This window comes from Ruditapes philippinarum, unplaced genomic scaffold, assembly GCF_026571515.1.
Source record: "Ruditapes philippinarum isolate M1 unplaced genomic scaffold, ASM2657151v2 ctg3896_1_1_1_1, whole genome shotgun sequence".
In the NCBI taxonomy this organism is placed as follows: domain Eukaryota; kingdom Metazoa; phylum Mollusca; class Bivalvia; order Venerida; family Veneridae; genus Ruditapes; species Ruditapes philippinarum.
In genome coordinates, this window is record NW_026862953.1 from 198,100 (window position 1) to 215,143 (window position 17,044).

The 17,044-nt window shown below is 33.3% G+C and overlaps 1 protein-coding gene across 1 annotated transcript in view; it reads left to right on the forward strand.

Annotated features, from left to right (window-relative positions):
• The first annotated feature begins 8,440 nt into the window (after nucleotides 1-8,440).
• Nucleotides 8,441-17,044, forward strand: part of LOC132720726 (uncharacterized) — a 41,335-nt gene continuing 32,731 nt past the window's right edge. Inside the window, exons 1-2 of the mRNA XM_060704913.1 lie at nucleotides 8,441-8,583; nucleotides 9,950-10,091. Coding sequence (XP_060560896.1) covers nucleotides 8,469-8,583; nucleotides 9,950-10,091 — 257 coding nt within the window. The 5' untranslated portion in view covers nucleotides 8,441-8,468. The remainder of the gene's footprint in view (nucleotides 8,584-9,949; nucleotides 10,092-17,044) is intronic.

The following is a 17,044-nucleotide window of genomic DNA, read 5'->3' on the forward strand; positions in this document are numbered from 1 at the left end:
TTATTGTTTACAACCAATTAGAACTACCTGTATCCCAAAAAATATATCTTTTTGATTCTCTTGTAATGTCTACTCTTAATTACTGTGCGGAGGTATGGGGTCATCACGCTGGACCAGATATTGAGATTGTACATACGAAATTTTGTAGGAAAGTTCTATGCGTAAAACGCTCAACAAACGTAGATGCTCTATACGGCGAATTAGGGAGGACACCAATGAATGTGTATCGAAAAATTATATTGATAAAATACTGGGTTAAACTAATTACTTTGGATAATCAATCACTACTATTTAAAACTTATTATATGTTAATGAGGGATGCTGAATTAGGAAATACATATAATGGTAATAATTGGGCTAGTCAGATTAAAGAAATACTTTATAATCACGGTTTAATGTACTTATGGCAAAATCAATTTAACATTCAAATTAACGTAAATATGATTAAACAACGGATATTGGATGTGTATTATCAACAGTGGTACTCATCAATAAATAACTCTCCTCGTCTCGAAACATATTGTTTATTCAAACATGAATGTAAATTAGAAAGTTATCTCGACTTTATTCAGGAAACAAAGTTCAGAATATATTTAACGAAATTTCGTACATCCTCACATGATTTGGCAATAGAACGCGGACGCTACATAAATATTCCTAGGACGGAGAGAATCTGATGTTCGTGAAGTTGGCAGCCTAGCAGCCTAGCAGCCCAGCAGCCTGAAGTTAGCAGCCTAGCAGCCTAGCAGCCTAGCAGCTTGGCAGCCTAGCAGCCTGGCGGCCTAGCAGCCTAAAGAAAACTAAGAATAGTACAAACATGAAATCGTCGGATATGAATCGGAAGCACATACTTAGACCATTGCACGTCGTATTTCAGTATCGCGATCTTTATTTTTTTAAATATTGAACTTTGTTTTTGTTTTATTTTGACGCTTCGAAATTTGTGAAGTTAGCAGCCAAGCAGCCTAGCAGCCTAAAGAAAACTAAGGAAAATACAAACATGTAAACCGTCGGAAATTAGTCGGTAGCACATACATAGACCATTCCACGTCTTTTTTCAGAATCGCGAACTTTATCTTTTAAAATATTGAACTTTGTTTGGGTTTTTTTTTTGGTTTTTTTTTGACACTTCGAAATTTGTGAAGTCAGCAGCCTAGCAGCCAAGCAGCCTGGCAGCCTAGCAGCCTAAAGAAAACTAAGGACAATACAAACATGTTAACCGTCGGAAATGAGTCGGTAGCACATACATAGACTATTCCACGTCTTTTTTCAGTATCGCGAACTTTATTTTTTTTTAATATTGAACTTTGTTTTTTTTTACTCTTTGAAATTTGTGAAGTTAGCAGCCTAGCAGCCTGGCAGCCTAGCAACCTAAAGAAAACTAAGGATAATACAAACAAAATGAGTCGGTAGCTCCTACTTAGACCATTCCACGTTTTATTTCAGTATTGCGATCTTTACTTTTTTAAATATTGAATTTTATTTTATTTTTCATTCTGACGCATCGAAATTTGCGGGATTAAACATGTTTTCGAATAACGCAGGAAGTAGTCTTAATCTTAACATTTTCGCGGCTAATAATGTCGCTGTCTATGGACAAAAAGCGACGTCATGTGACTTATTTATGATATGCTATTTTGTATGTATATGTTTATAATGAAGTTGACGATGTTCAACGCATATTTATTTTAGGTCTGTAAAGATAAATCGGTTGAAATGTAAAGAGATAAACAATGCATATGTTTAAACGAACACATTAATGAACATAAAGATTATCTGAACTTAAGGACAATACCCATTTGATCAATAGCCGCGATACTGAAAAAAGACGTGGAATAGTCTAAGTATGTGCTACCGACTCATTTCCGACGGTTCATGTTTGTATTATCCTTTGTTTTCTTTAGGCTGATAGGCTGCTAGGCTGCTAGGCTGTCATGCTGCTAGGCTGCTAGGCTGCTAGGCTGCTAACTTCACAAATTTCGAAATTTCAAAAAAAAAGTTCAATATTTAAAAAAATAAAGTTCGCAATTCTAAAATAAGACGTGGAATAGTCTAAGTATGTGCTACCGACTAATTTCCGACGGTTTTCATGTTTGTATTATCTTTTGTTTTCTTTAGGCTGCCAGGCTGCTAGGCTGCTAGGCTGCTTACTTCACAAATTTCGAAGTGTCAAAAAAAACAAAAACAAAAAAAAACAAAAAACAAAAAAAAAACAGAAAAAAAAAACAAAGTTCAATATTTAAAAAAATAAAGTTCGTGATACTGACAAAAGACGTGGAATAGTCTTAGTACATGTGCTACCGACTCATTTCCGTTTTATTTCAGTATCGCGATCTTTTATTTTTTTGAATATTGAATTTTATTTTATTTTTCATTCTGACTATTTCGGACGGTTTTCATTTTTGTATTATCCTTTGTTTTCTTTAGGCTGCTAGGCTGCCAGGCTAAACTTTTGTTATACTTTTTTCTATAAACATAGGTAAAACCCATACATTTCCATTGTATTTTATATATTTTGTTTGCTATAAATATGTCACATGTTTTATGCAATAAATATATTGAATTGAATAAATTAAGATATTATAGCGTATATGATATTTTTTGTTTGTAAATTCACCGATATAAACCAAATAAGTTTATTTCATTTTATTTATTTATTACCTGTTTCGCATGTACGTTACGCAGTATCTATAAATGTTTTATAACAAAATATTTAAGAAAGGACAACTAACTCCATAATAAAAATAATTATGGTACCGCTTTCGATTGATTATGCATATTTAAATGAAATTTCTTAAATATAAAGTTTATTTCTTCTATTTTCACTTAAACACCGGTTCGAGAATCAATTAGAATTTGTTTCATAACTACTATGGAACCTCGCCTTTCCATAATTGTAATGACAATTTTAAATTATTTTGATAAGCATCTTGTTTGTTTGCATTTCTGGTTTTACGTAAATTTTAACATATTATTTTGGTATGAAAATGAATATGTCTCAATCATATAGGATGATTTGTGCAATGTCGTATTTTCGCTCTGCGGAGCGTCAATGAAAACACAAAAATAAGAAAAAGTGAGCATTTTGTCGAACTTTTGCTCCGCGGGGCACAATTCGAAAACACGATCACTCGACATATCAAAGGCGAAGTTACGACACATTTTAGCTTCGTGTCCTTCGACTTTATATTATAACAATATCAATAATAAACCCTACTTTTTTATTTTATCTATATCATGTATATGATTTAAGGACACATATAACAACTAAGAACAAGAGCTCTGCAAATTTGTTTGACCCATTGACAAAATTTCACCAAAAAATCATAAAGAATTTTTAGCTCGACTTTTTTCGAAGATCATATTTTTTTTTTAAATTTCATGATTCATTCTAAACCACATCAACCCTTTAAACAAGACCTACAAGTATTACATAACAAACCTTGACCTTCATTCAATAATGGGCTTGACATTCAAACTTAAACTAAACAGTATTTTTGGATAAACAGACCTTGTTCTTCACTCATAAATGACCTTGACCTTGATAGTTAAATTATTGATTTTTCCCCGCTGTAACTGTTCTTTGTTATTAATAAATTGGTTTACCTACCTACCTACCTATACCTACCCACCTACCCACTTACCTACCTTTCTATCACAAGCACAAATAATAATACCATTGCTGATTTACAACAGTTGTACTGATGTCATGATATGAAATGTGCCATTCAGAAAAATAACTTTTTTTTCTTTTTCATTTTATTTCAAACGCATATAAGAAGCTATGTTATTGATTGTATGATTGATAATGCTTAAATGATGATGGTATGGTGATGCTAAGCTGAAGTTTTTTGATTTAGATGATGATGATAATATTTGTTATGGTAATGAAGTACATCAGCAGAAGTACATTGATTGTGACGATGATGATTAAGCTATATGTGGCCATGGAATTCAAAGTGTAATAATGCTGAAATATTTTATTCTTAATTAAAGGGACCTTGAAGTTATCTTTAGCGTGCCAGTTCAAGCTTGAAATAAATAAATAATGATGAGAACCTATCCTCGGTTGATATATTTCATACAATCCTGCGATGCTTTTGATTTTTTTCAAGTGACTTATATTATAATAATTTCAAGGATAAAAAAGAGAATATTAAATCTGAATATCTTTACATGTACTTATATCTTATGTACTTATATGTAATGTGAGCATCGATGAAGATAGCAGACAATATTTTTTTTTGTTCAGATTTACATGTATAAGGTTAAATTCTATACACCATGTAATATCTCAATTTGTTAGTTAATAAGAAAATAGTTGAGTACAAGGATTCAGTTGTCAGAAACATAAAACAGCCAATTCCAAACCTCCATGCCCAAGTAGACACCCTTTTTTTCGTCCGGGAAAAGAATAAAAAAGATTCTGCAAATGATAAAATTATCAAATTATTTTTGAACACATTACAAAACCAACAAAACTAACAGTAACACATTTTTAAGATAATCAGCGGAAACCATGTGGTCTACCGACGGACAGACCGACGGACCGACAAACATTTTGAATTCTGTTCCAAATTTGACAATTTGGGAATTACACAAAGACAGGTTGCAAGGTTTGGCTAAAATAGCTACAATGGTAGCTTTACTGAACCTTTATTTATAAGAACTAAGACCTAAGTTCTTAGATATAAGTCTTAAAATCTAACATCTAAGTTTAAATTGTTACCTTCTCACTCGAAACGGCCTCAATGGGCTTCCGTTTATAGCGTGCAATAAGGCATTGTGTACTTTCAAATAGTGTTGAACGATAGGTTCTGTTGAATTTTTCAATTATATAAGATGCTAATATATCCTCACCTGAACCCCCATTTCTTTCTTTAAAACATTAAAAATGTCTTTTGCTATTTTATCTCTGTCTAATGATAACTAAATGTCTATAAATAGTGCATTTTCTTTTCTGGACTTTACAACCAGAACATTTATATTGTCAACTATTATTTTGTTGAACTCTTATGTATTTTATTGAAACCTTAGTGAATAAAGATATTTGAATTTGATATAGAAATATCTTATGTTTTTTTTTATAAGAATCATTTCAAGAAAAATAAAGTAGAACTTTTTTATGTAGTAATAATAAATCCACCTTTTTGCAACAATTATGAAAAGGTTTTTACATCAGACGTAGTCGCAAAGGGGTTTTTCTTGGCAATCTTGGCAACAAAGCTATAGAGGCATGTTTTTGTTTGTTCAAATCTATTTAATGTTGTTTTTTTAACTTCTTTACCGTCAACAAGCCTAGAATTTTCTATAATTAACTTCAACTACATTTCTATGTAGTGCGATGATCTTTTGTTGCCCTACGTAGATTGTGCATGCGCATGAAAATGCTACATCCAATCGAATATTCAAACCAACGTACCGAGTTGTTAAAAGGTCCAAAGAGTCTACAAATATCAAAAACAAACAATAAATTCCTACTCTCACAGAACACTATTCAAGATTTAAATTTTAAAATGGAGTGATATACAGAGTCCCTAAAGAACGCAAAAAACGACATAATTGAAAATGTTGCAGGCACGGTTTAATTGAGTGTTTGTGTTGACGTTAATAGAAAGTACAAGTAACCGTCCACGCCCTAACAAATTTTTATGCGAGTTTGTTTCCAGATTTTTAGTTAAAGCAAGATGATTTGATTACTTTCAGCAATGTTCATATTAAAAAAAAATATTATTCTTTTTATCTAATTTTGTTACATAGTTTGGACAATCGTGATTTTATATTTTTTCATTACCAACATTGCACGATGGTACGATGGTGAAAACGCGATGGTACGACGGCACGATGATGAAAACACGATGGTACGATGGTGAAAACACGATAGTACGATCGCAATGTCGCGATGGTACGATGGTGAAATCGCGATTTTATATCGCGTTTTCGCCATCGTACGATCTCGTTTTCACCATAGTACCATCGCGCCATCGTGTTTTCACCATCGTGCCATCGCGTTTTCACCATCGTACCATAGCGCTTTCACTGTCGTGCCATCGTGTTTTCACCATCGTACCATCGTGCATTCACCATAGTACCATCGCGTTTTCACTATTGTACCATCGCGTTTTCACCATCGTACAATCGCGCTTTCACCATCGTACCATCACGTTTTCACCATCGTGCCATCGCGTTTTCATCATCGTACAATCGCAATTTCACCATCGTGCCACTGTTTTTTCACAATCTTACCATCGCGTCATCGTGTTTTCATCATCGTACCATCGCGTTTTTACCATCGTGCCATGGCGTTTTCACCATCGTGCCATTGCAATTTCATCATCGCACTTTAGCGTTTTCATCATCATACCATCGCGTTTTCACCATCGTATCATCGTGCCATCGCGTTTTCACCATCGTGACATCGTGCATCGAGGGTACAAACTTAATAAAAAAATCACGAATGTCCAAACGGAACACCGTACATATGTGTGCAAATAAGTATGCTTTCGGAAACCTGTACATTTACCATCGTGTCATTGCGCTTTCACCGTTGCGCCATCGTGTTTTCATCATCGTGCCATCACGTTTTCACCATAGTACCATCGCGCTTTCACTGCTGTGCCATCGTGTTTTCACCATCGTACCATCGTGTTTTCACTATCGTACCATCGTGCATTCACCAAAGTACCATCGCGTTTTCACTATTGTACCATCGCGTTTTCACCATCGTACAATCGCGCTTTCACCATCGTAACCATCACGTTTTCACCATCGTGCCATCGCGTTTTCATCATCGTACAATCGCGATTTCATCATCGTACCATTGCTTTTTCACAATCTTACCATCGCGTCATCGTGTTTTCATCATCGTACCATCGCGTTTTTACCATCGTGCCATGGCGTTTTCACCATCGTGCCATTGCAATTTCATCATCGCACTTTAGCGTTTTCATCATCATACCATCGCGTTTTCACCATCGTATCATCGTGCCATCGCGTTTTCACCATCGTGACATCGTGCATCGAGGGTACAGACTTAATAAAAAAATCACGAATGTCCAAACGGAACACCGTACATATGTGTGCAAATAAGTATGCTTTCGGAAACCTGTACATTTACCATCGTGTCATTGCGCTTTCACCGTTGCGCCATCGTGTTTTCATCATCGTGCCATCACGTTTTCACCATAGTACCATCGCGCTTTCACTGCTGTGCCATCGTGTTTTCACCATCGTACCATCGTGTTTTCACTATCGTACCATCGTGCATTCACCAAAGTACCATCGCGTTTTCACTATTGTACCATCGCGTCTTCACCATCGTACCATCGCGCCTTCACCATCGTACCATCACGTTTTCACCATCGTGCCATCGCGTTTTCACCATCGTACAATCGCGATTTCACCATCGTACCATTGCTTTTTCACCATCGTACCATCGCGCCATCGTGTTTTCATCATCGTACATCGCGTTTTCACCATAGTGCCATCGCGTTTTCAGCATCGTGTCATCGCCCTTTCACCGTCGCGCCATCGTGTTTTCACCATCGTACCATCGTGCATTCACCATAGTACCATCGCGTTTTCACTATTGTACCATCGCGTCTTCACCATCATACCATCGCGCTTTCACCATCGTGCCATCACGTTTTCACCATCGTGCCATCGCGTTTTCACCAGCGTACAATTGCGATTTCACCATCGTACCATTGCTTTTTCACCATCGTACCATCGCGACATCGTGTTTTCATCATCGTACCATCGCGTTTTTACCATCGTGCCATGGCGTTTTCACCATCGTGCCATCGCGTTTTAACCATCGTGCCATTGCGATTTCACCATCGCACTATAGCGTTTTCATCATCATACCATCGCGTTTTCACCATTGTATCATCGTGCCATCGCGTTTTCACCATCGTGACATCGTGCATCGAGGGTACAGACTAAATAAAAAATCACGAATGTCCAAACGGAACACCGTACATATGTGTGCAAATAAGTATGCTTTCGGAAACCTGTACATTTTACTTCAAATATTTGTATAGACAGATACATGTATGTCATGAGAAGACTGTGTAAGAGGCAACTTAAATAGAAATCGTTAATTACTGTTAAATACTCTAGGTTGATCAACTGCTAAGATATGTTACCACAATATTCGCAGAAAAACAAGAAAAAGCAGAACAAAATAAAATATTCTTATTTCCATTGATTTCGAATATATTCTTTTATATGCATTCAAAATAAAGCTTTGTTAATATTGGTTTGACAGTTCTGTAGAACTTGTTTTTATCTACTAAAAAGAATGAAATTCAGTTACTCTCTCGTTATTTCTTTTGATTCTGTAATATAGTACTCAGTTCAGTCTCTATTTTAGAAGTTCAATTACAAAGAAATATATAGCATTTAACATATCTTATTATAAGGTGTTTTCATTCCAGGTTTTATGAGGGTAAAAAGTCTGTTTGGCAATGGCAGCAAAATTAATTAAGGAACACAACACCAATGTTTTACAGAGCCTCGAAAAAGGAGATATGGTGGAGATCAAAAGGAGTTTTTCATACTCACACTGGGCGGTGTATGTAGGTATTGAATTATGTCTTTCCTTTTATCTTTTTTGTAAAGTTTCATTTGTTTTTTGGAGCTGAAAATTAGCGCTGAATACATGTCTTTGTCCAAAATGTCTTACCAAAACTGATACAATAATATTCACCTTATTGAATTTATTGTACAACCAGGCCACCAGCAAAAACACAAATAACAAACATTATTCATATTACCATCATGTGAGGGTAAAACATAGTATGTATATGTATTGTCCGCTATTACAAAAAACAATTACAAAATTTAAGACATAGACCAGAATAAATTAAATTAAATTTAGATTTAGATTATTTTCTTCTATACTCAAATAAGAAAATAGCATGTTTTATGTTTGTTTTCAGACAAAGGTTTGAAATGCAAAGCGGCAAAGAGGTGATGTTTGCAGTATCTTTTTTCTTGAGGTCACAACATAATTATTATCTTTAGGCTTTACATATAATATTAAGGCTACAACCTATTGTTTTAAAGCCTTAAGATATAATCGTGTAACCACAACTTATCATCTTGTGGCCACAACTTATTATCTTGTGGCCTAGACTTATTTTCTTGTTGCCTCCTCTTATTATTAATTTGCTGCCTTAAGATATTGTCTTGTGGCCTAAAGACATTATCCTTAGGCCATATCTGATTACCTTGAGGCATCAATATATTACATTGCGGCCACGACTTATCATCTTGTTTTTTTTTCTCGACTTATTATGTTGTGATGTAGAGGCAACGTTTCAGTATATTGTGGCCGCAAATTATTATCCCCATGTCAATACTTATTTTAACCAATAAATATTTCGTTTCATCTTCAGCGGACGCATCAACGTAAACAAAGTTATATATATATAAATATATTATTTTTTCTTTATACCAAATTTTTATCAAAATAAATTATAATAGTCATAAAATAAACATGGCAAAGACATAAAGGTATGTATGGCAGGTTTGTCTTAGACTTTATTAAGAGAAAAATATTTTGATTTTCCTTTTAAGAACACAAAATGATGGAAACAGTTATTGCGTATGTTCAATGACAACGTAAACAGTTGTGATTTAATGGTATATTCAGCGAAGCATGGCAGTTATGGTTTACATATTTGCGGTCGTTTGTTTGAAATTATGTATTCATGTAAGATATCAGATCAGATGTATAATCTGCTTAAAAATCATTATTATCATTGAATTTAAATTAATCACACGCACACGCACACACACACACACACACACACACACACACACACACGCGCGCGCGCGTGTATTGTTGTTCATAAATATTGTCGTCCGATATCAATATATCATTGGTATGCCTTGCACTGAATCCATAAGAGCTGTTTAATATTATGTTTTTTTTCCATTTCAGGTGACGAAAAGGTCATTAACTTGACAGGGGATGACAATAATTGGTCTTCTGCATTTAACACCGTTGTCAAATTGGAAGACTTTTGGAAAGTTGTAGATGGCTGCAAATGCTATCAACGTTATTCCAAAAATAAGAAAATGAGGTAGGCTTTCGACCTTTAGTAGAATTTATTATAATTGATTTATGATACCAAATCATGGTTGCGTGACTGCAAAAAAAACAGATAATTACTTTGAAATTTAATGATAACGGAAGACAGTCTTGACAAAGTGCAGTCATCTGACCTCTTCCTCTATCAATAAAGCTGGCAAGTTGACATGTGAATTAAAGATGCCGATGTTACTAAAATTTAGTATAACCTGAAAATGCTTAAGCATGGACTTTCTTAATATAACACAATAATTACTATACACTTAACACCTTCATAGCGTATTAAAGAATTACACAGAATAAATTCATTCATTAAAAAAAAGAAAGGACCAATTCGATTTTACGAAAAAAAAGATAATAACAAAATAAAAAGCCCCTTATTCCATTCTGTTAAACATCATGAGGTACATTTGGTACATCCAGTAATTATTTGGTTGCAAAGTAGCTTGTAGGGTTAAAAGGCAGTTTGTAGGGTAGAAAAAGAATATGATCAAAGGAACAAAACAATAATGTCTATACCCTAAGTGAGTCCATAGACTCACAGTTATAACAGGTTTTTTAATATTTGGCCTCTAATTATGTGCTTTTAAAACACAGGTTAATACTGATAGAGATATGACTTTCATTCAGAAAATGTTTTATGAAATTATAAATATTGGTGTCAGTAGAGTAATTTTGAAGGATTACTGTAATTGTGTTGATATTTGAAACGTTGATTTTCTATAACAAAGTTGATATGATTAATTTTTTTAGTCATAATGGAATTAAATCAATTCATTTATCTTTAATTATTAATGTGTTTCCTCAGTAAAAGTTTCTTCTTTATTTCATTTCATTTGTTTCATTTTAAAGGACCGTATGTTCCATTTTAAAGACTTTGACGGAATTTATGTTTCTGTGTATTTATCGTACATTTTTCAAACATGTCGCTTAAACTTTAAAAAAAACGAACTATCCCTATACTAGTGAGAATTTATTACACTTCCTATGCATTTGGATAAATCTTAAATTAGCAAATTCTTAACGCTACTTGTATTTTTGGCGGACGATAGATTTTGCTTTAATATTTACTAACATCTGTTGTTTTTTTTTCTATTTATAATTATACTGAATGCATGAAACACTCATTTAAATATTCGATCCCACGTTGGTTTTTTATGGTGGCAGAGAGGTGCTTATGTGTATTTTTACTTATATCGTGCGCACGAGAGACAATGTTGTAATGAGCACGAGATAAATAAAAGCACATGTACATGTCACCTCTATGCCGCCGTAGTTCTGTCTGTATTGATTATGAGAATTAGTATTGAGATTATGACAAATGTTTTAAAATGTCAGACCAGAAAATCCTATTATTTAAGAATAAGAGTATAGACTTTACCAAAATGTTAAACCTGTAGTTTACGCTATTTCGTATAATCCCGTATACATGTAATCAGTATGTTATTGACAGGTTAATAGCTCTAAATGAAACTAACCATGGGAAAATTTAGAAAATGGGGTTTAAGACACATATTTGTTTGTCAATAATTTGTGCCCCGCCATCTTGGCCATTTACGGATTGATTAAGTAACAACTTTGCATAAATCGAGGGGTCAACGCAAAACTAGTCTATGTGGCATTTTTTCATAAAAAGTCTTTTTTACAGATTCGGAAAAGTCCTCATATTATGTTAATTTTTTTCTTTTCTTGTGCATAATTATGGACATAAAATTTATTTGCCATACTATTCTATCTGAAAAGGCTATATTTGTTCAATGCGAAACTAGTCTGTCTGCAAAAAATTGCACATAGACTAGTTTCGCATAAATATTCACAAATTATATCAAATTTTCTATACAATTGCATTCTTTATAGTAGTTAAATTTATAAACCATTCAAAAAAATCAAAACAACCATTAAAAACTGTTCGTAGTTAGTAATGGCTTGCTTGAACTATTTTTAAATATTTTTTTAAAATTTTGTTTGATGCAGGTATTATTTTTAAATTTTTGTATTTATTAGTTTGATTATTCTATTGATTTTAAATAAAAAGATTTCAAAGGCAAACTTCAAACTAGTGGAAAAAACTTTGGAAGCAACACATTAATTTATTTAGCTATGTTTTTTGAAGACTCAGTCAGTCAGTCCACATACCGGAAACCAACAATCAGTAATATCCAATACTTTTTGTAAATGACCAACTACGTATCTTATCCACATGATTTCTATGTAACTTATAAGCAAAAAGAGAAAAATGAACATTTAGACTTAATATCTGAGATTTATCAGTCCCACAGAAATTTCACCTAGCCTGAGAAAAGAACGTTTTTTACACCCCTCCATAACAAATCCAATGCTTAACTGAAATTGCCTTTTGATTTATATTCAATATATTTCTCATCTGATTAACCTTGAAATAACTAGACATGTGTGCATAGGACATAACTGTCCCCCATATTCCACTGTTTTGTCAGTGTAAAGATGTCTGACATGACAGCGGGACAGCATAACGAACAAGGGCATATCAGAATGGCCCATTCCTGCCGAACCCAGACTGCCCGGTTTACAGTCAAACAACTTACTAGGATATAGTTTGAGTGTCATACAAATATTACCTAACTAAGGAAATTCGAAATATTTGGTCGCAAAAGAAAATTGACAAACAATATAAAACTAGTAAATTGCCTGTATTTATGCACTCTACTAGGAACCAGAACTTTGTGTGGAACCATTTAAATGCAGAACTACTCTGATTGGTCAATGACTCGTAGCCAATCAGAGCTCATTAGGGATTTCATAACTATCCTTAAAATAGATTATGTTTTATGGAAAAAATTTGCAACGGTATCAATTGACCATGATTATAAAAATAATAATGTTTTGCAAATTATTTGTAACAATAAAAGTATTAACTAATATCAACTTAACTTATTTACAAACATATATAAATCATGCAAATGCTAAATGAACAATATGTATCTCACTAAGTTTAAAGGCAAGTGTTATTGAAAGAAGAACCATTCTCTATACATTGTATATAAAGATCGAGTCTTATGCCATGCTATGTTACTGTGTTACTATCAATATGTCCTTCAATGTTACTCAATTCAATTATAATCAACATTAAACTAGTGCATGATAAGAATGAAATGTCTATAAAACAATACATGTTCAATATGATTAAACTTTAAAATAAACTTAAATCTTAAAACTTAAGTTTAAACCCAAAATATTTATTAAAAATATATATGTGAAGATGATACATGTTGTACTTCTTGAGTAATATTATACATCATTATGTAATGATTATGTAGCTGTTGTAAGTGGAATCCAACTTACCAACATATATATTTTTCATTATATAAAACTACTTTTTTGTTTAAACAATATAATTCTGTAACATGAAGCTTGAAATATTGTACACAATAGCATGAATTGTTAACTGATATTATTTTATATGATTTTTGTTATGTTTTATATCAACAAGTAATTTGTTTTTATTTTTCTTCATCAATGCAGCCACTTTGTGGAATTAAATTGGGAAGCCGTCAATTTTATGGTTTTTAATGGTAATCATTTAAGGATTATAAATTTGTTATACTGTTGTTTATTTTATAAAAAGAAAACATTTTGTAACTGACATTTGATACATATGGGTTTTTTAGTTTAGTTAATTCAGTATGGTATTTTATTTGTTGTTAATTGTATAGGTGAATATTTTGTACCATTTTAAACCTGTTTCATCTGCCATTTTTCTATAATTAGTAATGGATAGCTTACTATGGGAAAATTAACTTACATTAAGATATTCATGTTGTCATCTTAGTGCGGTAAAAGGTTAAGTCCTTCTAAATTATAAGTTCCTTTAACGTCTAAGAACTATGGTGGTTAACAATGTATATTTGAATATACTTCTTTCTATCATTAATCAAAAATGCACACGTAAAGAAATATTGTGGATAAAACACATTTATCTCCTTCAGTCAAATTTTCCAAATTTCAGCTAAACTAAACTTAACTATTATGTACGTATATTGTGAATGACAAAATAAGCGTTATTATTTTTGTTATGATTTTCGGATGTCTGAAGTAACTATTTAAACATAGGATATCGTTTGTCAAGCATGATAAGTATTCATTAGTAATTAATTATTGGTAAAACATGTTGTTTTCTTTTTATATGCCCAAAAGGGCATATTATGTTATACCCCCTGGCGTCTGTCTGTCTGTCCGTCCGTCTGTTAGCAATTTGGTTTCCGGAGAATAACTAAAATTCTATCTGGCCTACAAACTTCATAGGATGATTGTCGATATTGGGTAGAAGACCCCTATTGATTTTGAGGTCAAAAGGTCAAAGTCACTATTACCTAAAAACTGAAAACTGTTTCCGCCCGTAAACAATTTTCCGTCCGTTAGCAATTTGGTTTCCGGAGCATAACTTAAGTTTCATTTGACCCACAATGTTCAAACTTCATAGGATGATTGACCATATTAGGTAGAAGACCCCTGTTGATTTTGAGATCACTAGGTCAAAGGTCAAAGTCACTATTACTTTAAAACTGAAAACAATTTATGTGCGTTAGCAATTTGGGTTCCGGAGCATAACTTAAGTTCCATTTGGCCCACAATGTTCAAACTTCATAGGATGATGGTCCGTATTAGGTAGAAGACCCCTATTGATTTTGGAGTCAAAAGGTCAAAGGTCAAGGTCACTTTTACCTAAAAACTGAAAACAGTTTCCGTCCATAAGCGATTTTCCGTCCGTTAGCAATTTGGTTTCCGGAGCATACCTTAAGTTTCATTTGACCCACAATGTTCAAACTTCATAGGATGATTGTCCATATTGAGTAGAAGACCCCTATTGATTTTGGGATCACAACGTTAAAGGTCAAGGTCACTATTACCTTGATACTGAAAACAGTTTCCGGAACATAACTTAAGTTCCATTTGGCCCACAATATTAAAACTTCATAGGATGATTGTCCATATTGGGTAGAAGACCCCTATTGATTTTGGGGTCACCTGGTCAAAGGTCAAGGTCACTATTAGCTTAATACTGAAAACAGTTTCCGAAGCATGTGTATGTGTGTTTCTTCTTTATAGATTATATAGTGAATGTCTTTTCTCTAAACTTTCAAACTTACTTAAGGGCTACGGACTTTCAATGACGTTTAGCAACTAAGATAAATAATTGGACAAAAGTTATAAAATCTTCTTCTCAAGAACCACAGTGCTTAGAGCTTTGTGATTGTACATGCAGCATTACCTAGGTTTACTAAATCACAGCCCCTGTGGTCACAATTGACTATTAAAAAAATCATCTTCAGGACTGGTCTATAGCTAGTGCTTTGGTATTAGGTATTGTCTTGTAAAACTCAAAGACTGTTTAAAACATGGACCCTGGGGCCAAACAGTCCTCATATTTTCTGCTCATTGTGCATGTATATGATGAGATACCTCTATTTTATAAGGGAACTTTTGCTTTTACATTTTGCATGTAGCACTACCTAGTACAAAGTTTGTTCAGATCAAAACCTTGAGAGTCAAGTTTGCAATGCCCTGATGTTAAAAGGACAAAGTAATAAACCTTTTTGTCTTGATAATAAAGATATAGCCTTCATAACACAACATATGATACATCTGAACAACGTTTTTCATTTTATGATGATATTTGACTTTGGACCCAATATGAACGTTGTAGTCAAAGGGCAAATTTATTCATACTTAAAAATGATGTACATGTACTTGGTTATGAAGGCCTGATATTCATTTGACATGCTTTATAGGAGCCTGGCTTATATTCAGTATTGACCATTACTGGTCAATGTTTAAATGTTTAAGTCTTCATAACTTATTTGTTTATACAATGAAATTTGTATTTTGTTTATAGATACATATGATAACCAATTATTTTGTTTCACATGCTGAAATATTTGTGTTGAGTTCTATGATAACACACACTAACAAGCCAATGATTCTAAGTAATGGCATTTATTTTCGTTAGCAGTCTTGTTATCATTATTTAATGACTTCTCTGTTATACACAGATAAATGTTGTAGTCGTTGTTTTATGACATTAATATTAAGGTTGTGGTGTTTATTTTATTACAGTTTCCTCTATTTATTTTATAATAGTTTGCTCTATTTTTAAATGTGTTGTTAATTTTATTTTGAATGGATGGAATGGGTTGTTTTATGCATTAAACCAATGTAGTGGTGCTATTTTGCTTTCTTTTTATACCCCTGAACCAATTTCAACATAAATATTGTTATACATCTGACCATCCATCTGTTAGTCATTTCGTATCTTTTAAATTAAAACTACTTGGCAGCAATGTTAACCATAATGGGAGCACCTCATGCCAATGTCACACTTTGTCATTTTGTATGAATTTCAAAATTTTGAAAGAAAGAACTTGATACATTTGCTCAGAAATATGACTCATAATCAGCCGATATACAAAACACAGGTTTGGGTTTCCCGAGATCGAAATTGCCCCCAACCCTAGGAGTACTTGATTTATAGAGACATGCACAGGAGAATACATTTAAGTATAAATGTATGAAAATTCAGTGTCTAGAGTTCAGATATTAAGCATAATGCATTGCCTCATTGACCTTTACAAAACTGTAATGAAACATGCCAATGGGTGTTCCAGAAGTCACTTGGTGTGTGTAGACATGGTATGAATCACATTTGCATTTGAGTGAAACTTCAATGCCCAGAACTTATAAATTTGGCATGTAACCTCATTACACATGATCCTCAAGTCAAAGTTAGCCCTGCCCTGAGACTCACTTTCTTTATGTAGACTTATGTTTAGGAAAACACACATCTTATCTTTGTGTAGACAGCTACTTTATCCAGTGTTTCTATGTTTGACACAAAGCATTGCCTAGTTGACGTCCATAAAAGTTCTATGAAATGAATCATCCACCTAGGTTAAAAATGCCCCCACTTGG